The sequence below is a fragment of the Cyprinus carpio genome, chromosome A19 (assembly GCF_018340385.1).
Source record: "Cyprinus carpio isolate SPL01 chromosome A19, ASM1834038v1, whole genome shotgun sequence".
NCBI classification, from domain to species: Eukaryota; Metazoa; Chordata; class Actinopteri; order Cypriniformes; family Cyprinidae; genus Cyprinus; species Cyprinus carpio.
The window spans coordinates 23731672-23756713 of NC_056590.1; the positions used below are offsets into that span (position 1 = coordinate 23731672).

Here is a 25042-nt window from a genome sequence, read left to right on the forward strand (position 1 = left end):
TTGAAAGTTGAACAGCGGGATATTAGATTGCAGGGTAAAGCGATGTTTTGGCGCAGGCATCCATCTGCTCTGTGCATGTTGCTTTGATGGAGAGAAAAGGTATAGCACGTATTAATAAAGTGAACGAGGGATGCAGGCCGCAGGAGAGAGCAGCAGGTGGTGATTTCTGATCCCATTATGTGGGGCTAATCCACAAACTAGAGCACACGGTCTTGTTACAAACCTACAATTTCTGTTCTAGGAACAGCAACACCTTCACTTAAAGTGGCCTTGGTCTCATCTTCAGCGAGAACATCTGTTGTTTTGCTTCATCTATCAATTAACTAAGAGAAGCAATGGGTTCTGGTATGATTATAAAGTGCAGGTCATTTTCTCAAAGCATGCCGTAAATAAACCATCATGCTGCTCTTTCACACACAGACAAAGTTGCATTGGGGATTAGAGCTTTGCGGAGGCATCAGGGTTATAGTGGCACATGCATGAGCTTAGTTGGATTGCTAGGGTTGACCAGGCAAATCAGGCCACATACTGAAGGAGCAACAAACAAACCTATATTCAAGTTTTTCAGTAAACAAATAAACAAAGCCAGTCATAATACTGCAGTACTTAAACCATACAAGACAAGAACCATGGAATATCAAACAAAACATTAAAATCAATTCATTTTAAAATTGTGCACTATTTTGTGTAATAAATAATAATAATAATAAAAACATTAATCACTAAAGTAAATTACTGTAAATTATACAATTGAGAATTTTCATTTCGGTTCATACCTAGAAAAATAAGTATCCAATATTGACCAATATATATTCACTTACACAGAATCTCATAGATTACAATTTGCAACTAGACAGATGTACAGTTACTTCCTCCACACTCAAAAATCTGGGCGTTATATTAGACAGCAACTTGTCTTTCGAAAACCATATTTCCCATGTTAAAAAAAAACAGCATTCTTCCATTTTAGAAATGCTGCCAAGCTACGCAACATGTTACCTATTTCTGATGCAAAAAAAGCTAGTTCATGCATTCATGAGCTCTAGACTGGACTACTGTAATGCACTGCTAGGTGGTTGTCCTGCATCTTCAATAAACAAGCTACAGGTAGTCCAAAATGCAACAGCTAGAGTCCTTATCAGGTCAAGATATTATGATCATATTACCCCAATTCTACAGTCTCTGCACTGGCTACCTATTAAGTTCTGTATCAGTTACAAAATATTATTACTTACCTATAAGGCCCTTAATGGATTAGCTCCTGCGTACCTAACTAGTCTTCTACCACACTACAATCCATCATGCTCCCTAAGGTCACAAAACTCTGGATTTTTGGTAGTACCTAGGATAGCAAAGTCCACTAAAAGAGGTAGAGCTTTTTCGCTTTTGGCTCCCAAACTCTGGAATAGCCTCCCTGATAATGTTCAGGTTTCAGATACACCTTCTTTGTTTAAATATAGATTAAAAACATATCTCTTTGGCCAAGCATTCAAATACTCAATCTCATCATCTTGGACTGCAGTTATATCTGATCAAATGCGCATTGTTATTCTTTAGCTTGCTGACTGCTCAAAACTCGTGTTTGAATCATCAGTGGCAAATCCTTTACATATGAAAATGTACTTACAGACTGTGAGACAGAACAGCTGGCATTGTAGTCTTCTCTCCCAGTATCAGGAAACAGTCCTCCATAAAATGTGCTGCACACACCTGAATATTTGGGTTGAACTGTTGTGGAACAGTGTTGTAGATACAACTTAACCACTGATTTCTAGTTGTGTCCTCTTTCGGAAGGCCAAAAAAAAAGTATTTTTGCTTTCACAATGAAACAGCATCTCCATGACATGGCGCCAGCGGCAACAGCGAGAATCAAAGGTTATGCCTTATCATTAACAAATATAAAAAATAAAACACTATATACATTGATTCTTATTAAAGCAACTGTATTAAAGTTCTTCAGTCAAGAGCAGTGAGTGATTTTTCTCTGTTTTGTTGTTATAATTTACACTAAAGGGATAGTTCACCCAAAAATTCAAATTTTATCATCATTTACTGACCCTCAACTTGTTTTAAACCTGAATAAGTTTCTTTCTTCTGTTGAGCATAAAAGTCATTTTGAAGAATGTGGGTAACCAAACAGTTACTGGTCCCCAGTGACTTCCATCATATTTTTTTCCCTTCTAACAAAAACAGTGGGGACCAGCAACTGTTTGGTTATCCATGTTTCCTTTCACTTTAGACATAACCAGCTGTGTATATATGTAAACCTTGTGTGTTTTTGACAGTATTAGCGCAATCAGATGTGAAAGATAACTCAGCCCAGTAATCAGGTGCTGTTTGACAGGCTTTTCAGTGTGTGCATGCGCTGCAGGTGTGAGCTCTCAGAAAAAGTGCATGTCACAACGGCACGTGAAAAAAAGTTTAACCAGCAAGGCTTAAGGCACATGCAAATAATGTACTTTTGTGATCGCGAATAAGTGCAGTGTGCCGTGAGTGTAACTCTACCGCTGAGTTAACATTTAATGTGAATGCATGTCGCTTTGTACTAGGGCTGGGCGATATGGCCTAAAAAAAAAAATCCCCGATTTTTTTCACCAAAAATCCGATTTACGATTTAAATCTTTTTTTTTTCCCCCTACAATATTCAAATGACAAAGAAATTGATCAAAACAAGTTTTAATATAATTCTTTATTTATTATTTACCAGTCAAATTTATAACATAAAGATGATTTAAAAAAAAAAAAAAGCAGTAATGTTATTACCTTAATGCTGGAAAGACCTTTATTTTTTTTTTTTTTTAATTTAATACTAGCCCATCATGCATCTAACCATCCACTCAGCGTTAAGAGCTGTTAAGATTAAAACTGGCAACTACAGTGAGTCATTTTTTTCTTATATAAATTAACGTATTTTCAAATAGAGCAGACACTACACCGGACGCGAGAGTTGTTGTTGGTGAGCCGCACAACGAGCATTGCTGCAGGTTGCTTTTTGGTGGATGTGCTGTGCTTGTGCTGCCGCAGTCTTGTTCATTTCGTCGGGCGAAACATCTCTCTCACTCGGCAGCAGAGTATGTGAGCGGAGTGGAGCGGCAACTATTTCCCTCCGCGCCCCGAGCATTTAATAATCACTCCGCGCTCACTGATACCAGAAACACCGCTCCGCCTTCGCTCCGTGGCTAAAGTATTTCAGTATGTTTGAAATGTTATGTTCATAACGTAGCCTATATTAAAATAAAAAGTAAAATAACAGTAGAGTTTCAAAGTGGCTTAGGCTATTGTGTGCAAACTTTTTTTTCCTACCACATACCAAACTAATAACATTGTCAGCATTAAAAGGTATAATTGCTGCTTTCTGCTGTGCAAATTTTGTTTGTGATGAAAAAAGCAGTTCATTTTCGTCAGTTATTTTATTTACAGATCGATGCATTTCTTACAGATTTCAAAATCAGACACAGATGAAGTACTGTAAGATTACATTTGTTTGAATGCATGGTTGCGTGTGAATTTGCTGTATCTATTTAAATCATGCTTTAAGCCGAAAATATTCAGTAAAAGGAACAGACAAACTCCGTGAGAACTAGCCTATAACTTCCCGCTCGGTTATTGCTGTCATTATAATCTTCTGTTTTGAGAGATCCATCTCTATCAAGCTATAGCTAAATATGATTAACATGTGAATTTTTGCTAAATATGCAGTTATATTACAGGCCGTTGGCATGAATTGTACTCGTGATGTAGCGGTGCTGGAGCGAGTGAAAACCACGACGCTCCGACTTTTAAAAAATCCGCTCTTCGCTCCAGTCAAAATCACACCGCTCTACTCCGCGCTCCGGAGAAACATACTCTGCTCGGCAGCATGTCTCTATGGTAAACGCGCGGGTGGAGGGTTGAGCCCAATCAGAACTACGGGAGCCCTGAGTGGAGCGTCGGTGGATGTTAAAAAGAAAACCGATTTTCATTCAAACAAACCGATGTAAACTACACATTCGAGTTAATCGATAAAATCGATTTATCGCCCAGCCCTACTTTGTACAGTATATTGAGACGGAAGCGTCCGAACTGCAACTGATAGAATATGCACTGTAGCGATACTATGATATTTCTTCAAAAGCAAATTGTGGAAAATTTTAATCATCCACAATCAAAAATCATGATAACAGACACACCCCTAGTTTTTGGTCTGCATTTCATAAAGAAAAGGAACTGTTGCCTTTCTACATATATCTAATCTTCCTGACAACAGACACGGTCTTAAGAGGATTCTCAAAGCATACAGCCAATTTCAAATTTATATTTCATTATATGTAAATAATTCAGCTTTGGCAAACAGAAATAGGTCCTGTACCAGAGCTTGTCTGAGCTTTTAATCTTTCTTGATGAAGAGCGCAGATAAGCAATAGGAGGAAGAAATGGTCCTCAGACGCTGCAGAGTTTATCAGGACAGAGAGACCCGCTCCATGGTCCAACGTGAGACTGTTGACAAACTGCACCACAAAAAAACACATTTCGAATCTCTGCCAAACCTCACATGTTGTTCTGCCCTACTTGTTTTACTCTTTGCTGTAATTCAAAAGGAATGTGTGTGGTTTGAACGAGTCGCCTTTTTCCAGTCCCAGAAGTATTGAAAACCCCTTCCACCATATGATTAACCAAGAGCCAGTCTGATCTAATGTTTGCTGATAAGACACATTTGGCTGTTGTATGGAAACACTGAGACAGTTAAAGGGTGCAATTTATTGCTAGTGCTAGATGTTTGTCAGGCTAAGCGGTAACAGAAAGAACTTTGCCAAATTAGCACTGGTCTAGTGGCAACGCAAGCCGCACCAAAGAGGAACCACCGCATGAAGCTTCAGTCTGCTTCGGTCTATTAGTGTATACACAAGAGTGAGCACTTAATTATGCCTTGTAATACAAGCTAGGGTCATATGCACTCAGTTTTTCCATGAAAGAGGCCATGATTACACAGAAATATGAATGGGTCTGAATTGTACTGTCAGTGCAGCATGAAAAAGAAAACAAAGCGAATATGGGGGAGCTTGACGAAGGTGATAAAAAGGAAGAACAGATGCAGAATACAACAAAAGGAAGCTCAGTGCAAGAAAGCAATGTTTAATGTTCTACAGGGCCTATATGCAATAACAAAGGACACATGCAAGTTATACTGAATGTGATGGATGGGTCAATAAATTATAAAAGCCCACAATAAAGAAAATGAGAAGAAAAAAAAAATCAAGTTTAAAACACGTGTCAAGTTACTGGAAACATATTCTTTGTATTTATATTTATCCCATATGGTTTTGAAAAACTTTTGCACCTTTAAAAAAAAAAAGAAAAAAAAAAAAAAAAAAAAGTAATAACTCTAAAATGTAATTTGATGGAACGGCAAGCGAAAAAGTATAAATTTTTCATATACTTTGAATACATGGAAGAATACCCATCTTAAGTTTTTTAAGTTACATAAATTAGAAGTAACAAATTATTAATTCAAAATTATCATTTAGTTTTTGGAAAGTAACACCTCATTACATGTTACAACCTGAACATTTTTTATTGTCATTAAACATCAAATTATCTGCTATTTTAAAAGAGTTGGATCACCCTGAGTTGGTGTCGTGGCAATTTTCATTTCAATAAATGTATGGGACAAAAGTCTTTTGAAGATTTATTTTCTTGCAAGAAAAGGTCAACAGTCATACAGATCGGCTGCAGAGTGTGACCAAGAGACAACACCCCAACATTTATCCCTTCATCAAATCCGGATGCTTTTATCTCATCCAATCATAATGTATACATGTCCATTTAATGTGTCTAACTATGTCCTCCAGATGCATCTCTAAGAAGCCAGGACGTCTAAAAGGTTGACATAACATTTTCCAGTCTCACACTTGTCTTGCACTTAGACTTCCTGTTATTTCTCTTCTCATGACAAACTCAAGCACATTAATTAGGCCTGTAACAAAGAAATAACACTCTTTAGTAGAGTCAGGGCTCCAAACAAAAAAATCGAGTAAGGAGCCATTGGCTCCTATAAGAAAAAAACATTAAACAAATAATTTTTTTAGGTGTCACAGAATAAACGTGTTTTATTTATTTTACGATTATTATTATTTATTTATTTACATTTTAACATTTCAATCATACTTTCATGTGTTTATGTCTCATCTTTTCTTGACTTTATCAGCATTTTAATCCATCTTGTAGATGACCTGGGAACTAAGGTTCACATAAAGTAGGAACTAAATGTCTTTTCCAACTTGAAATCTACAGTCACAAAGAATTGTTCATTACACAGAGTCTGTACCAATATCATGGAGCATAAGCATCACTTGGCCACTGAGTGTAGCTTGAGCTCCTCCTACATGAGACATTTTAGTAAGTTGTACTGTAGGATCTCTTATAAAATAACCTACCTTTTGATGTTAATTCATGTTCACTATGTACTATATTAGTAAAGAGAAAGATTAAATGGGTTCACTTGCCCTTGAACTGAGGCGCTAAAGCAACCGCGCCTGCCCCATTAAGGAGCGCCAAAACTGTATTGTTTGAATTTCGTTATGAATTCAGAAATAATTTTAAAGCTGGTACTCTTTATTAAAAAGTGGCAAAGCACAGAGCTTTTTGCGATTACTGGACGGCAGTTGCACTTCAAAAAATGAAGTTCACGCATTAAAAGAACACAGACCAAGATCTTGTTAAGAAGAAGCCATATTAGTAATTATTATAAAAGAGAATTGTTAACGATATTGCCAATATTCACACAGCTGACAGCTTTACCTGTTCTAGTTTGTTCAAGTTGTGCACGAAATAGACGCTGTAGTATTTTCTGCACTTTCCCTTTTTACGTCTCCGTCATTTCTCTCTCGCTGCACAGCGGAGCTGCGTTTATCAGACTGTGTGCGTCACCACTGATGTGCGTCAGCACTGATGAGGACTGTTTGAAACTCTCTTTTTCCACTAAAACTTTGATGCGCATTGTATCAGTTTAATACGTGAACATAACAAAAGATTTGATCGCAAAACAATTAGGAAAAAAGGCATAACATTCAAATTTTTAAGTTATAACATGTAATTATACACCCAGGTAGCAATAATACTCAGGCTGATTCTGGCTGAAATGCGTCTCTGTCGGTTCAGTCTCGGCATCGTAAAGAAGATAATGGACCAGAGCCACGCCGACTCTACAAAACACTTCTGGCTGACAGACGGCGTTTTCCCTCTGGGCCGATCTCGGCTGAAAGCAGTTGTACACGCGGCAGGTCCACACTCGGTGTAGTTGTGTGTATTAACCTTTGGCCCGAGTTCGTTTTATCACAGACGGGGCACTGCTAGAATGAAGCAAATCATCCGCCTGAAAAAAACTTTTTTAGCGGTTAAATCCTGAGGAGCTTTCGGCGGATAGTCGCCAGTGGCGACCTCAGCAAAAACGTCACTCGCAAATTAATATTTATGGTCGCAAATGCGACTGTTTTAGTCGCAGTTTGGAGCCCTGAGAGTAAAGCAAACAAAACTACTAATAATATGAATCTAGAATAAAATTTCCTCAAAAAAAATTTAAAACATCTTTGAAGTGTAGTCAAGTCATTGAATGTATTAACTGCATTTTTAATGTATTTTTGAATAAACAGATGCAGACCAAATAATTCGCATTTCATTATTGACCTGAATGCTGAACACTAACCTAAAGTTTAAGCATGAACTGTCTCAGTTGGTAGGTTACAGAACAACACTGTTTCCACAGCTTTATAATGTATGAAATCTGACTGTTGATTCTCAACAGTCGGCTCAAAGCTGAGCGTGTCAATTTCATTTGTGCGAACAATGACACTGCACTCATTTGGACAGGCTCTTCTGAGTTCACCCGTTTTTCACTTAAACAGTGTGACGGAATGCTACTGGATGAGAAATGAGATCAGAGTGCAGTTTACAGCACACAAATGGGTGTTAACAGAGTGCATTAGGCCAGATTAACGGCGGCGTGCGGGGCTGTCGAATTAATGCACCCGAGCACATCAAAACTCCCCAAGGGTCAGTATGCTTTCTGAACCACAATGATTAAAGATCAACAAAATCTCCTCTTGGGCTGCTAGTCTCACTGCTGCAGTCGCTTTCTAAGCAAAGTACCCACTCGTAGACTGATTAGGTGGACACAGTTAAAATAAATTGGATATGATGGCTGCCACCAGTATCAGTGGGTGCAATCGATGGTTCAGAACAGCTGGAAGGGACCAGATTTCAGTGTTCAGAAACCACCAGAGAAAAGTCAAGATATCTAATCTCTTCAACATCACCTCAAAAATCTCCCAAGATGCTTCAGTGTGTTTTAAGCAAGGGTACATGCACTGAAACAATCGAGACAAAACAAGGGTAAAATAGGCCTACTTGGCTTTTAAAGTGCAGCTTTTGAAAGGTACAGTTTCTAAAGAGTTCCCATAACAACCACTTGTCATATTGTCAGTGGCATGTGGAAATGAAAGAAACACTTGAAAACATGCTGAGAAAATAACAACCTCAATGGTTATTTACTAAAGATTCACTGAAAAATTACTTGTGCATATTTGCATATAGCCTATATACGTATGCATATATTAGCAGAAGCAATGGTGACACTTTATTTTAAGGTCCAATTCTTGCAATTAACAAACAATTAACTATGAATTTTGCCTCAATAAACTCCTAATTTGCTGCTTATTAATAGTTAGTAAGGTAGTTGTTAAATTTAAGTATTGGGTAGGATTAGGGATGTAGAATATGGTCATGCAGAATATGTGCTTTATAAGTACTAATACACAATCAAATTTTTTGTAGCAAGAGACAAACTCACCCTCTAAACAATGCACATATATACACACACACAAAAAATATAAAACAGTCACAATCATAGCTGACCAGAATGAACTCGTGTGATGGAAGTGGTTTATTTTTTGCAGAATCAGATGAATTACAAACTTGCACATCATCAAAACACACACTGCATCACACAGATGGTGTCTCACAGTATTCTTACATTTGCAAAAGACTCATACACTGCACAAGATGTCTTCTACACTCATCAGCACGCACAGCTAGACGTCTCCTCACTTAACCATTTCCATTATAAACAACACTTTCTAACAGCAACAAGGCTTATGAAAAGTACCATTGCAAGGGCTGTGCCAAGTGTGCGACCACACAGGGCCTTGCGCCTCTAGAGGGCCTCGCTCCTGGCCTGCATTTTATGTCGTTTAGGCATAGGATGAAGTTGCCGATCCTAACTCACCACCTCTTCATTAGACGCGCCTTTAGAGAGAAGTGCATCTTTACGTATTATGATTATAATGAAAGAGTTTTTGTTTTTGATTTGTTTTATTTTGTTAAGTAGTAATTTAAAGCTTTCTATAGATATGTATTGTCATGTCTGTGAGGCATGTATTCACTGAGTTTCGGTTCATTTTTGTGAAGCGCTCCTGTTCAAGACGAGATGGCAGAAAGAGCATCATGATTATTTTCTTTATTTTATAAAAGCACAAAGTTTTGTTGATATTGTGAGTGGACACAAATAAAAGTAGACCCTTTACAGTTACAAATGATGCATTACTCTTACCTTTATAAGAAAAAATTACGGCATATCCACTGAAAAAAATGCAAGTGATTGCGCTGGCATCTCCATGTTCTGCAGAGCGCGCTTTAGCTTGCACTCTCTCACAAACTATTGGATATAGCAAACATTTATCTAGGTTTAATGTTTAAACATGCTTGAAATGTTTTATATCTATAGATTTTATTTTAGGCAAGTCGTGATGATTTGAGAAGGCTAAATTGATCAAATATAGGTTCACTCTCTGGCGCTGGCCGCTTGGTCGTTAAAAAAACCAAAACTTATATTTAACGAACAAAAACATGGTCCAAACGTTTTTCTAAATAAAATTAATAAAAAAACTAAACGAAATATAATCACTTTGCCATTACATACAAAACTTAATTATTTTAATAGCTGAAACAGTAGTAGGCCTATTAGCTATTTTGGGAGAACTGGGAACTGAGCATCTCGGGCTAGGGCTTAAGGCTGATTTATACTTCTGTGTCGGACCTACGCCGTAGCCTTTACGCCGTAAGCTATGCGTCAGTTTTCATTTATAATTTTGCGTTGTTGTACACGTCGATGTGCAGTACACATGCAAACAGCTTGTATGCACTGTTATTTTCAAATAGTGTAAACTGGTTACTACTTCATATAAGAGTTCAGATGCAAAAGCCTCTAAGTGCCGTTTGAAATTTTCTTCTAAAAATTAGCATTTTTATCAGGCTCCCATGTGTAGGTTCAGTAATTTCACTTTAATGGCAATGAAGAGTTTATTTTCTTTCCCATTAAAGTAAAATAACTGAACATAAACATAGGAGTATGAGAAAAGAATCATTTTGGAAGAAAATGTTAGAATGGCACTGAACTCTTCTTATATAACGGTCTACAACACATTTACCCCTGACTACTTTTTTAAGCAAATTCAGTGTGGTTAACTGGTGTGCACCAAGGTTCAGAAAACCACTTTCACACCAACTAAACTCTGACGTCAAACAGACTCTGGCCTGCCCCAAAAGCTGTAGTGTGAAAGCAGTTAAAACGAACCCCCTTCCATTCCAACTGCTGTTCTTAAACCACAATCCTCCAAAGGAACTTTCCATTTGTTAAGCTAATAAAGAGCAAGAAAAAGTCAAACCGGGAGCAAAAGGAGAGCATTTTAAATGGTGGAGCGTGCTGAGGGGCTTTTTTCCCCAGAAGCCCGTGTGTTCATATTGGGGAGGGCTCTGGGTCATGGCTTTGCACCCTTGAGGCTCCTTACTGTCTACAGTAACTGGGCCAAAGCAGTGCTTTGGCTGCAGCACTTTCAGTACTCGCTCTGTATAGAGCGTGTCGGTCTGCCACTGCTCCCACCACTTCCGAGATCGACTCAGCTTGCGTTGTTTGTCAGTTCCCACTGGTATGCATGACTTTATCCCTGTGAAAGAACTGCTTCCAACTCTCAGGGGGAAAAAAACCCCTGAACAGAGCCGCTTTGAAGCAAACGCACATACGTGTTGCAGATGTTTGTGGTGCCGACATAAACAAGCACAAGGCGTGTGCCATCGGAGCATAGCAAGGCATATCTTCTTTTTTCCCTCACCTACTCTACCTCTTCATTCTTTCCATCTGCTGAGAAAGAAGATAAAGAATAATGCCACTGTTCTTTGGAGTAACCGAAGACAGGGTAATAATAATGATGAGCTTAGCTGCAAGGAGAGAAGTCAGCTGGGTTGAGGTTGCATGGCTGATGGCAAAACAAGAGCACTCTGGGATTCCTTTACAGGCCTAGCGGCCCAGTGCCTGCTGAGACCATTAAGGATTATGCAATGTGGAACAGTTAGAGTCAATCAAAAAGAGCCCCCCAGGGAAGAGAGGTAGGATGCAAGATTTTCTCCCACATGTCCACTTTAATTGCGCGCTGGAGAAGAAAAAAAAAATGCTTCAATTACAGTACCGTTCAAAATTTTTGAAAGCATTTTATTTGTTCCTGCTCACCAAGGCTGCATTTATCTGATCAAAAATACAGTAAAAACAGTAATATTGTGAAATAGTGTTATAATTTAAAATAACCATTTTCTATTTTAATATTTTTTTAAAAGTTGATTTATTATTGTGATGGAATATTGAATCTTTTCTAAATATGAGATTCCAACTTTATTCATTCAGCAAGGTGTTAAAAAAAGTAAGATAACAGTCATCTAGAAATCTAATTTCCTCTGGGTTTAAAGGTGCTGACAACCTCCTCGTTGATTTGTGGATGTGTTTTCATTAACACCAAGTCATCACTGGTAATCAAAACCTGAAAACTGTAGCATGCATCTGCTAAATGCTGTAACATGTTATGCTATTTCATAACCCAATATTCCACCCTAAACCATTAATATTTACAGGACAACGTAAATGGGGAGCACTTCTGGGCCCTTATCTCACAGCCTCAATACATGTTTAAGTACGTAGGATTATTGCGGATGTGGGACTATCCGCCTTGCTAATCGGGAATAGAAAAACAGCCTCAGGTAAAAGAATGGCAGGAGTGAGGGGTGAAAATGCGGTCAGCGTGCTACTGTCTCTCGCTCTTGATCGCTTTTTGCATTAAGTTAATCATATAAGCATTTGGACAGAATGTAAAAAGATACATTCTCTTAGATAATAAAGGTTCTTTATTGACATCTTGGTTCCATGAAGAACTATTAAAATCCATGGAAACGTTCCATTCCATTTTCAAGTTCATTATAGGGAAAAAAAATGTTCTTTAGATTTTTTAAATAGTTATTTTAAGAACTGTTCACTGAAAGGTTCTTTTGGGGGAACGAAAAATGTTTCTTCTATTTATTTATAAGAGTGCAGTGACAAAAACAATAAAAGAGGTAAAAATAGTGCTGGCAAACATTTAGCTAGTTACCAAATGTAGATAAAAAAGCATGTATTCACATCTCTAGAAAAAAGACGGCGTTTATTTGAAGTGTTTTGAAAAACTAGCCTTAATTAAGGACTATTTTTAATTAAAAACTATTTATGCAGCTTACGCATCATTATTTCTGACCCTAATTTCTTTCTAAACACTAAAAAAAAAAACTTTGTTGTGTGAAAACTAGCTATTTCTGTCACAGGCAACGAGTGCAGTGACCTTGCATAACATCTTCATTTCAAAGGCAATGTTCACACTTCCCACCAAAACATCATGCAAATTACACGGTCGAACATCTGGGTGCAGACAACACACCAAACTGTGATAGGTCCGTAGCATACAATTTCAGAGAAAGCTGAGGTCAAGTGAGGCACAAAAAGAGACAAAATAAAATCATATCTGCAGATAAACCATTTATTTTTGTTTATAAGGGAAGAGGACGGTCGTGCTCACTGGCAAACACATGGATCATCCTGGAGGTTTCAAGCCAGATAAGTTTAATTGCTCTGCGTACATGATGCTGGTATAGAAAATCTATATGCTATGCTGGGTCTCATTGAAACTGATGCTGCCTTCACGCCTCTAGGCCAAAGTGAGTGAGTGAGGTCCTAATCAATGGGAGACAGTACAAACCAACATGCCAGTCAACCATGGAATTACAAAGCACGGGTGCCAATCCCTTGGCATTTCATCAAAAAAATACTAGCAACTGGCTTATTAGGCAGGCATGCAGAAATGCAAGCAAATCCCTGCATACGGTTAATGAATTACACTTGCAATGCTCCAGAACATACATTTTCCATCTCTGTCTTCAATTCCAAGGAGTAACAGTGGCTTTTAAGCGAAAGCCTATGCAAAACAATCAACCACTGCATGCGTTCCCACTCCAGCAAACTGAGCCAAGTATGACCAAGAGACAGCTCCTGCATGTTAAGCTGAGGCACCTGGTCACTTTAAGCAGGGGGTTTATGGAGAAGTTGGCCACATGTTGACTTTAAACATAAGTGTTACAGACAAAATGGGTGCTATTGGTCTGAAAGCATAGGTTTGTGGTCCAGTCTTGAAGTTCAGCTCACTAACAGTTGTCAAGAAGGCAATGCACATTAACAAATGCTGCTGGTAGTTCCCACTGCAGTCACTTACATTTATGTAGCCTAACTCCACCTAAACTGAACAAAAAAGGTTAATCAAACCGAAACCAGCAAATGTTTCTGCCATCCTCACTTCATTTGTACCTGTCCAGAAATGTCTCCACAACCAAGTTAGTGGTTTTATGGCCAAATTTTAGTAGTTTTATAAGAATCTGTGACTCTGATGAGGCTGAGACAACACTATATCTTTCTCTGCCATAAAAAAGATACCGTACACGAGTGACATATTTTGAAAAACGATCAAGCTTCATTCCACAATTTCCAAAAAGGTCAGTAACACATCAAACGCGAGTGTATCAGTCATTCATCTGCTTTGCACAACACATCTGAGCTGAAAACCCTAGACAATACCATGTGTACATTTGTGCAGTATTCCTAACGTTTATTAATGTCTTGCTTAATGTTTTCTTCAGTATATTCTAGTTATCAATATTTAAAAATAAACACACACACATCATTTTGTGTATATTAATACTTACAGTGTACGTAAAACAACAATGCCAAGCTGAATTGAAAGACACTGCCGTGATTAACGATTAACTGATACTTGATACAGAGCATATGACGTGATACATATCTAAAACATTAATTATCATCGACACATGGCAAAGTATCAACCAGTCCAGTAATACAGTGTTTGACTGGTTACTTTATAACGTGGCCGGATGGCTGCTTGAGTTAAGGATCAACTACCCCCCAGCAAACCGCTTATTGTTCTCGGATGAAACTCACCCTTTCCCCGAAAAGAAAGGCTGTCAAGCCAAGGGTTAATATCATCCAAACGTTCCTCATTATTCCTTAGTCTTCGCTTGTGAAAACGGAAAATATCGTCCCCGTGTCTGTTTCCACTTTTGGAGAAACTCTTCCCTCTCTCTCGGTTGCGCTCAAATCTCGCTCTCTCACAGGACTCAAATCCCACCGGATACGTGTTGCTTTTTTGTCTGCTTATTCCTCCGCGCACTTTTTCACACTAAAATAGGTCGTCTTCGGTATGTTTCGTCAAGTCTTGCGCGTTGAGTCTACGGTCGCATGCGTTTACAGCTGCACTCGTCTCGCAAAGGTGAATTTACCGTGAGGTCTCTCGGCCATATGTCTGAAGTGGAGCTCTGCTGTCGAGCCACCCGCAGGACTGAGAGGAAAATACGGGTCAAACAGAGGGAGAGCTTGAGCAATGATTGACAGATAGCCCGAACATATGGGCACTTGGCCGGAGAGAGAGCGCGCGAAAGAGAGGAGACGACACTTCAGTTTTGGTTTTCAATATGTTTATGTTTTAAGTCATGTCATACTTTTATAACACTATGCTATTTTACTAAATATTATACTAAATAGAAAGTTATTTATTAGTAAATTCCAATTGCTTAGGCTAAATGCATTCAATTATGTAAAGCATTTTAAGCTACCGTTGTGTATGAAATGTACTATATGAGTTATTATTATTATTATTATTATTATTTGATTTAGAATGAGACGTTTTTTTTTTTCCTTTTCTTTTTTTCTCAGTGAACAGGTTAAACCAGTTTTCCACCGATTTTAACGGAATGAATTGTTCCGAGCTGTTCTCGGAGCTGAGCCGACAACTCATTGAACCGTGAATCTGTGCCAAATTCTTAAAGGATTTTAAATTAAATTCTTTTTAGGTGTATTTTTAGGGGTGTGCATTCAACAATTGTATATTAGTGGCACTATTAAATATGCACCTGCTAGAACTCGCTAAATGAATTGTAAATGCAATGTCTCCCCCTAATGGACGAATGCGTAGCGCGCAGTTGTAAACAATATCATGAAGAGCTAATCCTGTTTTTTATTTCGTAACCTTTTCTGAGTGGTCATGATTTAATTTACTGACCACAACTACGAAACAAAATGAAGCCTGCTTTTTTGCATCAATACAATTCATTTTAAAGGAATTTGAAGCAGTAAATTGCTTCTGAATAATTGGACTCATGCTTCCTGGTCTTGAGAACTGCCAAAGGTAACCAATTAACCTCCCTGCACACAAACACATGCACGCCTCCCTCGTCTTACTTTACAGTCCAAGATTATTAGCAGTGGCATCCTAGATTACCCTGCCAGTTAAGGTCATGGTAAAGCCTCTTCTGCCAGAACCATGAGGCCTCCTTTGTGCCCTTAATAAACTGTTACACATATATCAACAGCTATCCAATACTCATAATGATACTATAAAATGAATAAACCATTTGTCTGATACTTGATACAAAAGTAATGTAATGCATTTTATTTACCCAGATTTGCAGTATGATTTCTTTTTCCCATTAATCACTTCCATGAGAACATGGAAAGTGCCACCTAGTGACATGTATTGTTATTTTTCAATATTAAATATGATTATAGTCAATAACGATCATGCAAAACACAGTGGACAATAACCAGGGCAACAAATAATAGTTGAAAGACATTTGCATGTTGTAAAACACACAAACACTAAAAGGTAGTTTTGTTAGCTTCCTCGTCCTCAATCTCCTCTTCACTCTGGCCTCCCTAAAGCTTCAGTGTCACTCAGCTGAATTGGCGCAAAGGCTTTCCAAGAATTCCAAAACTAAAGGCAAAAGAAAGTACAATCAGGGAACAGGCTATTAGAAACAATAGTGAAATAAACACATACTATGGTTTTTAGTAATTGCAGATAATATAACCAAAACATGATTAAGTATTACCTAAATTACTTTAGCTCCTCTGTAAGTCACTCCATCAGAGCCTCTGAATTAGGGTGGCCATATGCACTGTTCATATGGGACACGTCCCGGCCAGGATTTTAATATTACCTAAAATATCCAGGTTTTGGCTGTTTGCACTGTGCAGGTCGATCATTGTGTGACATTCATGAGAGCTATAGAGGGCAGAGCAGACGGCTCCTTATGCTTCAAATCACTCTCGTACCTACCTTGGTGTCTTTTTTGATCGGTGCACAGCGACACTTCAAGTCAAACGAACGAACAAGCACGTGCGCATATTTGCATTGCTTTGATCGTTCCCTGTAGATCTCACCTTCTCATGCGCAGCCACACGATTGGTCGATTATGTACAATACCTGCATGTTATTGGTCAAACTGCTTTGGATGTTTTAGGCAATATTAAAATCCTGGCAAGGACGTGTCCCTTATGAACGGAGCATATGGACACCCTACTATGAATCAAAGTGTAAAGTTGAGGACACTTTAAGACATCTGAAGCTCCCAAACAGGTGACAGGCCTCTTCTTGTGGAGTAGGCAGCAGAGAGGCCATCAGAGGGGAATGCTGGGTTATGATTTTGCTCAGGGCCAGGCGCCGGTTTGACTTCCTGGGTTAAAGGTCAGGAGACAGAAAGGGAGACTATGAAAGAGAAGATGGACCAGTAAAAGCATAAATCTTCACTTGAAGTTGCTTGCACACAGAAGTTTATCACGTTACTAGCAACACATCACAAAGAAGTAAGACTTCTAAAACCTCTACATTAATATATGCGTAAATAACAGCATTTTTCAAGCAAATTTAGTATAAATGTGTCTCAAAACATATATGTTTGAAACAGAGGTAGAGACAACTGAGGAAAAGAAAACACACACTAAAGTCATCATGGGAGCCATATATGAAACTTGGAACAGCAGGTGGTGGCGTCTAATATTCAAATACATAATGTGCAAAGACCTCTAAAAGTCTGGGTACATAATTTAAGTTTTACATATTTCATGAATCACATATGGTATTCAAATGGTTTGCACAAACCACATAAAGTTCTATGTCACGGCGAGTAGATGACACCTTGATCCTGCAGATATAAATCAGGCTTATTATTTCCTGAAACATGCTATCATCCATCACATTGTTCATTAAAGCAGCAGAAACACACATAATTGATCTCGTAGGTATGGTAGCAATAGCTGTTGTGACCTGTCAAAAGCCATATGGTGCTGTTGAGGCAGATCTATCCCCAGAAGCAGCCTGAAGTGACACAGGGCAGGCTGCTTTTGTGCCAGCTTCACCTTAGCACGTTTCTCCAGTCATCTGCCTCTCTGTGTCCTCTCTGAAAGAGCGGGAAGAGTAAGGATGACATGCTGTTAATGCAGTAGTCACAGATTAATATGATTAAAAGCTGTGTTAGGTTGTTGAATATAGGTTACATACAAATCTTAATTGTGCCATTTTAGTAATTAAGCACTGCTACTTTAATAATTTCATGCATTTTCATATGACTTAATTCATGCCTGGCTCAAACTCACCCCATGAGAGACTTTGGTCTTTTTCTCCAGAGCTTTTTTCTCAAAGTAGCAAGAAAAGTAGAGCAGGAGATTGGCAAGAAACCGATCCAGCTCTTTGCTGCTGTGAATATTTTGGCAAAAAATATTTCGAATCATAGAGCTGCAATAATGTAACTGCAACTAATATTTAGCTTTAAATTAACTTTTAATATAACTTAAGTAAATATATAAGACAATAAATAGGAAGAAATTGGTAAATACAAGTAAAAATGAACAGTACATAGTATAAAAGTAGGATTAAAAAATAAAATACATAGTAAAATAAAATAGAATAAAAATAAAAACTTACTTTAGCAGAGATATAAAACGTAGAGTCGTTCTCCTGTAGAAAACATACTGCTGCCCCTGCAACACATTAAATGTATATTAAATCATCCTGGTTATGGGAAAAAGACCCTTTTTCATGGCTCATATTGTTTTCATTATGTACTAAAGTATACAGACCTACATTTAACATCCTGAATTGTTACACGTTCCTTTTGTTAGCATTTTATTGAGGTCTTGAAGGCATCCAGTTGAGTGGGTCTCACAGTATTTCTTTGAAAAATGAAACTGAGTAAATCAATTGCTTAGAATAATACATCAAAGTCCTGCATAATGACCACCATGCCAGGAGAGTGAAGTTATTAAACCATAATTATTTCCTGATGTCTGCCAACCATATGAGTTAACGTTAGAAAACAGAGTGCTTTTGCCTCTTCTCCAGTTGCTTCCTTAACTGCTCTTGTAATGTAGATGTACTCTTTTTTTATTATCTTTCACTTCTTTCTTGGCTTTGAAACTGTAAACAAACAAAACCTAATTTGCTGATTTTGCTTGTGAAAAAAAAAAAAAGGTTAAAATAAAAAAATAAAAACACACACATACTTGTCGGATTTACTATACTTGAGGGGACTCTCGATAGGCGTAATGATTTTTATACTGTACAAACCGTAGCTATATTCTGTAGCCCTACACCTTAACCTACCCCTCACAGAAAACCTTTCTGCATTTTTACATTCTCAAAAATACTCATTCTGTATGATTTATAAGCTTGTTTCCCCATGGGCAACTCAATTTAAGTCCCCACGGTGACATGAGTCCCCATGAGTCAGCGTGCATTCAGGTTTAAGTCCCCACCGGGATAGAAAAACATGTACAAACACACACACACTCAAAACCAAACCAAATAGTGACAGACTTTTTTTTAAAAAAACATCACAATTAAACATCAGTTAACAGGACATGGCTCCACTGTCAGGTTTTTTTTTTTTTGTGTGTGTTACCTTACGAACTCCAAGCTGTTTATTTTGTCATTTCAGTCCCAACATTCAGAGGAAGGCATCATTGCCTGTCATGCAATTATTAGGGGGAAATCTGTAAGACCTAATTTTTTTTCTCTTGACCATATTAATGGCTATTTACAATAATAATAATAATAATAAAAGAATAATGTAATATAAATTATATTCAGATTTATCTCTTTGACCGGGATACACTTGCAACAATTATATCTGCATTTTTTTATAATAAAAATACTAAAAAGTAAAATAATAAGCCTAATTATGCATAGTCCATTTTCAAATGCACAACAATAAAATAACATCTGAAATTTTGAAATGTATAAAATCAATATGTTTTAAAGTTGGTTAGGAACAGTTTGATCCACAAACATCATAACTATATATATATATATATATATATATATATATATATATATATATATATATATATATATATATATATACATACATACATGCATTTTAATAATAGAATAATTGTCTCCAATGTTTCTAATGTTTTCATATAATCAAACCACTGAGGGAATTCACTAGTGTGCAGACGGCTGCTTGTTCATTCACTTTCAGTCTGTTCATGTTCATATTACTGCAATGGTTTTCTAGAACACTCTCGAACACATGAGCATGTTTTCCTGTCGTTTCAGCCAGTGATTCTGCCAAAGCACACTCAAAATATATTCACTGTACCAGTGCTGTAAACTCCGGAACTGGGAGCGTCCACGGTATCCTAGCGCCAGTACTACGTGTGACCTTGTGTAGTTGTGTGAGAAGCCACGCCCACTACGTGCAAATTCTTCCTGTTATGAAACCGATACATGTCAGCAAAAACTTTGATGTGAGAAGCTGCTATTCGGGTGGTCACTGAATTGGAAAAGTGAGGTAAAAGATCTGAAATCTTATCAAACATTTGAAGGTGGCTGCTGCAGATTCGTATTACATGTAGATTAACCTATTTTGGCTGACCATGCTTTTTTTTTAAAGACCGGTATATTATATTGTGCACTGCCTTAATGAAAGAATTAGTTTGTTTAACATTTATGTTTTTATTGAGTTTAGAGTTTGAGTTCGAGTGTTTTCTTATAAAGCACGTCGCTACTGCAAGGAGTGTTGCCCAAACTGCTATACAAAACAATAATAAAACCAACATAGCACAATAAAACAGAACTACATGAAAGTTCTCTCTGTAATAGTCCAGTAATGATCCGTTGATATGAGTCAGAGGATAAATGTATTGATATTGTGACAGTTTTAGCATGAAGAGAGAGCGACAATTCAAAAATTATATGATATATGCATTGTCATTGTGATTATGCAAATTGATCCGGTGCTGAAAAACCAGACTACTTTTTGAAGACTTGTTTGAGAGGCTTGGTACTTAATTTGCATTTTTCTTACTGCTTAATTAAGGAATTGTGTGCTGGGAAAAATCATTTAGATTATAATAATGATATTATTAAAATGTGTGTGTGTGTGTGTGTGTGTGTGTGTGTGTGTGTGTGTGTGTGTGTCTGCGCGCGTGTGTATACCCAACATAATGCAACATTATTAACACAACATTAACTGAATATGAATATTAAACATTTTTAAATGCAGAAACATCAGCAGAAGTGTTCTGTTCCATATAGTCTTTCTAGATAGTATTTTATTTATCTTGCATAGATCTGTTCATGCTTTTTGAGGATAAGTGCATGTCATGCAACTTGATTAACTTGACAAATGATCTGATAACATAAATATGGGCCACAGTGCCTTGATTAGATCCACAACATTTGACGTCAACTTTAGAACTGATATGGAATGTGTTTCTCCTTATTTTATTTTGCTCTACTAACTATGCGTAATTATGTGCTTAATTGTATTTTATTATTTGCACATAGCAACTGTCTGCTGAAGAGAAGAGAAGAGAAGAGAAGAGAAGAGAAGAGAAGAGAAGAGAAGAGAAGAGAAGAGAAGAGAAGAGAAGAGATGTCTGCTCAGGCAAACAGAGTGATGGCTTTATCTGAGTGGGAGGACAGGTGGAACGAAGGAAAAACTGGTTTTCACAGACCTGAAGTGCACAAGTAATCAATACAGATTGTTTCAAAGCTGCTTTATAGTAATAAACAGGAAAATAACAGAAGCAGTCATCCAAACTTAAATCAAATATGAGACATTAAAATTATGCGGTAAAGCAGCTTTAAAAATACAGTAGTGTCAATATTCAGCTTAAGTCAGTTCACTGTTGATTCAGTTCAATAATAGTAAAGATGTTGCAAAATTCTATACACTTTAGTTAATCATGCATTTTATCACGTCATATACTGTAGCTGCAAGATATAGACACCATCTTGTATTGCTTATGAATGAATAATGTTCCTTTAGAATTATCCATAAATGTGTAGAGGAACCACACAGTATTATCAATGTACTGTTAAATGTCTTGCTTTTTACTTTAAATGTCTTGCTTTCGATTGTTTCAATTTCCTAATGTTTATACCTTTTTCGTAGTTTGCTGGAAAACAACTTGGACAAAGTCATATGTGGACGAAAGGAGGTTCGATTCTTCTTCCCGCTATGTGGAAAAGCTGTAGACATGAAATGGTATGAGGTCTCAAGTCTGTGTTAATGAGTAATGTAAAAAATCTTACTAGCCCCGCCATGAAATGTTCCAAAAAATTTTCTCAGGCTGGCTGATATGGGTCACACAGTTGTTGGAGTTGAAATTTCTGAAAAAGGAATCAAACAATTCTTTGCAGAGCAAAATCTTGCTTTTAATGAAGAACCAGTAGCAGCCATTCCTGGAGCAAAGGTTTTCAAGGTATCTGAAGGCCTCGCAATTGTCATCTATACTGTTTGCTGGGCACAAACCAATGATAAAATTAGCCTTAAAAGATTACAGTGCCCATAAATAATACATTGAGTTATTATCCACCTTATTTTGCAATGCAGAAGTAAGCCATTTGAATGTGCGAGACTTCTGATTAATTAGCTGCTGTAGGTAAATAACTTGAATAACTGTGCAGTAATGTTAAAAGATTTAGCACTATAAACCAGTGTGTTTATGATTCTAATCATGAATTTAAATAATATTATTACAAATAACAGTTTGAAATATAAAGCAGCATAACAGACTGTTTTTGTACAGCTAAAAGTAACTGGAAGCAAATAAGGTTAGCCATAAGGTGGATGCACTTGTATTGTTATAATGGCATTTGGCTGTGTCTTAGCGGCTTCCTCTGATTTATACAGACAGCTGCCCCTCAGTGTAATACACTCCAACTGTGAGATGGTCACAGTGCTTTAGCGTTCTCTAATGGAAGTAGACAGCGTGATGTTTTTGTGTCATGATCTCTCAACTACTAGGCTAATGCATTTTCCTTGTTCTCAGAGTGCAGATGGAAAGATCTCCATCTATCAGTGTGATTTATACAAGTTCTCCAGGTGCATTTTATACTTTCTAATTTTAGATGATAAAAAATTACACGTGATGCACATTTAAATGGATCTCTGTCATTTTGGTCTTTGTCCATATATAGTGCTGTTGCAGGAAAGTTCGGAGGAATTTGGGATAGAGGAGCGCTGGTGGCTATAAACCCATGTGACAGGCAAAAGTAGGTTTTAAATAAATAAATATTTGATGTCCTTTTATTTATTAATTCATTTAAGTGGGATTGTATGTAAATACATACTCTCTTCATCCCCAAGTATGCTACTCTCCTTATGTCCTTAATGAACAATGACTGCAGATATCTTCTGGACACAGTGGAATATAATTCTGAGCTGTATAAAGGTAATGTTAGAGGAAAAAAAACATATGGAATAATTCATTATTATTATTATCAGTCATTATAAAGCATATGTGTCTTGTTGTTAGTATTTGATCTTTTCTGTTGCCACATTTGACATACAGGTCCACCATTTGTTGTATCAGAAGAGGATGTAAAAAATGAATTTGGTGAGTTTTGGTCACTGTTCTGAAACATCATCTTACCTATTTAGTACCTAGATGTATTCGTCATTTATTATGTGTTATAGAACTTTTATTTCTAAATAGTTTTATCCAATAATCATGGCGGTGTCTCTCATATTTCAGGAGGTGGATGTGACATTGAATTGCTGGAGTCTGTAGATGCCTTTGGGGAAAAGTACAAATCAGTGGGACTGGATTCACTGACAGAGAAAGTGTACCTTCTGAGTCTAAAAGCACAATGATCAATCATCAAATATACTGGAGGGTGATTAAAAAGTAAAGATTACTTAATAATGCAATAAATAACTCAGAAAAAATACACAGGGTTATTGGAAGACACTTTGCAATTTTATATTTTGATAACAGTGACCTGAAAAGTTATTGACTCAATAGTTGAACGTAATGTCAAAGATTTTAAATTATAATTATTTTTAAAATCGTTTCTGGTCATTTCTGAACTGGACTAGAGTAAAGTGATGTGAGCACTAAGTTTGACCACAAGAGGGCAGTAGCTTGACAGATATTTGCACATGATGACACGTTTATTTGCACCCGCGAGTTGTTGCTCAATACAGGTCCCAAAAATACAGTGGACCGTTCAGTTCTGGAGAGTGAACTCTTAAGGTGATCAGACACTTCTATTCAGCGACTCCGCTACTGTATTTACAGCGCGACCAGTGTAGCGAATGAATCTTAAGAATTTTTTTTTTTTTTTTTTTGAATAGGAAACAACGCCTTTCCGGACTCCAGTTTGAGTTCTCGACATTATGAGATTTTATGTTATCAGTGCTATTTTATAAAAATCAATGAATTCAGTGTGTTTATATCTATTTTATATCCAATATATAAATAGCCTTCGTTTATGCCATCTCTAAAATGCCTATGAAAAGTCATTAAAAGCACAAACTTATTGCAAAAATAAAACATCTCTGATTTGTTAAAGGCTATATGTTCTGTTGAAATCCGTTCAAATTAGGCAACAGACCCTTCGAGGCAATAAGAAATGCATTTCGTTTTTCCAAATATTTATCAGGCAAAAATACTGAAAGAATCGTTAATGAGAGCGTTAAGGAATCCTTAATAGAACTCAGATTACGATTCCCATCTCTAATCCTAACCGTATGATGATAAGTTGTTTTTGATTTTTTAACTCTGATAAGTTTGTCGACCTTCAAGTCGTGAAGGTCTTTTCTGGTTTACCGCACAGCGTCGGTTCGCGACCTGCGGCGACAGTGACGCGCACTGCTGTCCAGAGCTGCGTTCAGCCCCGACAAAACGTTGCAAAACGTTTTTTAAACGGAAACGGTGGGCGTGTTGAACACCCTGTTGTGATGACGCAAGCGTTGCAACCTATGGCAGCTGAGAAGGCCATTCTCTGTGTTCTTTTTGAAGAATTTTCGGAGCCTGATGATATTGATATAAATACTTGTTTAATACTGCTAAGTACCCTCGATGTTACAGTCACTGCCCTTGCCGTCCAGAATGAAAGAGAACATCCCAATCGAGTGAAGGGATTTGTGGAAACTGTGGTCCCTAATTATTGTGATCCAACATTTGCCTCGCATTTCAGGATGAAAAGACAAACATTTCAGGTGAAGGAAGATAATCCACTTCTTACCTCCGAGACTGTGTTATGATCTATATGACCTTATTATTTTTATTGTGAGTAGGCTATCATTATTGACGATCACTGTTGTTGTACTATACTTTTGTGATATTTACCATTATATAATCAGATGAGTATAACAAAAGTTTATGAAAGTGTCACTCCACAATACATTATCAAAAATATATAAAAATGTATAGTATGTTTGTTACATTAATCAGTGTCTAGCACACCTTCCTAAGGAAAGAAAAGCTAGACCAGAAGACATTGCAATTACTAATAAATATTTAGACAGACTTAAAGAAGTTCTAGATCTATACTTGTGCTCTTATTATTTAAGTTATTTT

General features: G+C 37.2%; 2 protein-coding genes across 3 annotated transcripts in view; one reads left to right on the plus strand and one right to left on the minus strand.

Annotated features, from left to right (window-relative positions):
* Positions 1 to 14753, minus strand: part of LOC109071418 (syndecan-2-like) — a 31083-nt gene extending 16330 nt beyond the window's left edge. Inside the window, exon 1 of the mRNA XM_019087868.2 lies at positions 14333 to 14753. Within this exon, the coding sequence (XP_018943413.1) occupies positions 14333 to 14392 (60 nt within the window). The 5' untranslated portion in view covers positions 14393 to 14753. The remainder of the gene's footprint in view (positions 1 to 14332) is intronic.
* Positions 14754 to 19925: 5172 nt separating this feature from the next.
* LOC109071417 (probable thiopurine S-methyltransferase) lies at positions 19926 to 23529 on the plus strand. 2 transcript variants are annotated; one of them, XM_042777121.1, is made up of 10 exons: positions 19926 to 20019; positions 21018 to 21029; positions 21065 to 21200; positions 21628 to 21720; positions 21805 to 21937; positions 22508 to 22560; positions 22656 to 22730; positions 22824 to 22909; positions 23030 to 23074; positions 23213 to 23529. In XM_042777121.1, exons 3-10 carry the CDS (start codon positions 21106 to 21108, stop codon positions 23329 to 23331), a joined length of 699 nt encoding a protein of 232 aa, XP_042633055.1. In that variant the 5' UTR covers positions 19926 to 20019; positions 21018 to 21029; positions 21065 to 21105; the 3' UTR covers positions 23332 to 23529. The 2 variants fall into 2 exon arrangements, with proteins under 2 accessions (XP_042633055.1, XP_042633056.1); XM_042777122.1 differs by having other exon boundaries at positions 19932 to 20019; positions 21060 to 21200.
* Positions 23530 to 25042: the final 1513 nt, after the last annotated feature.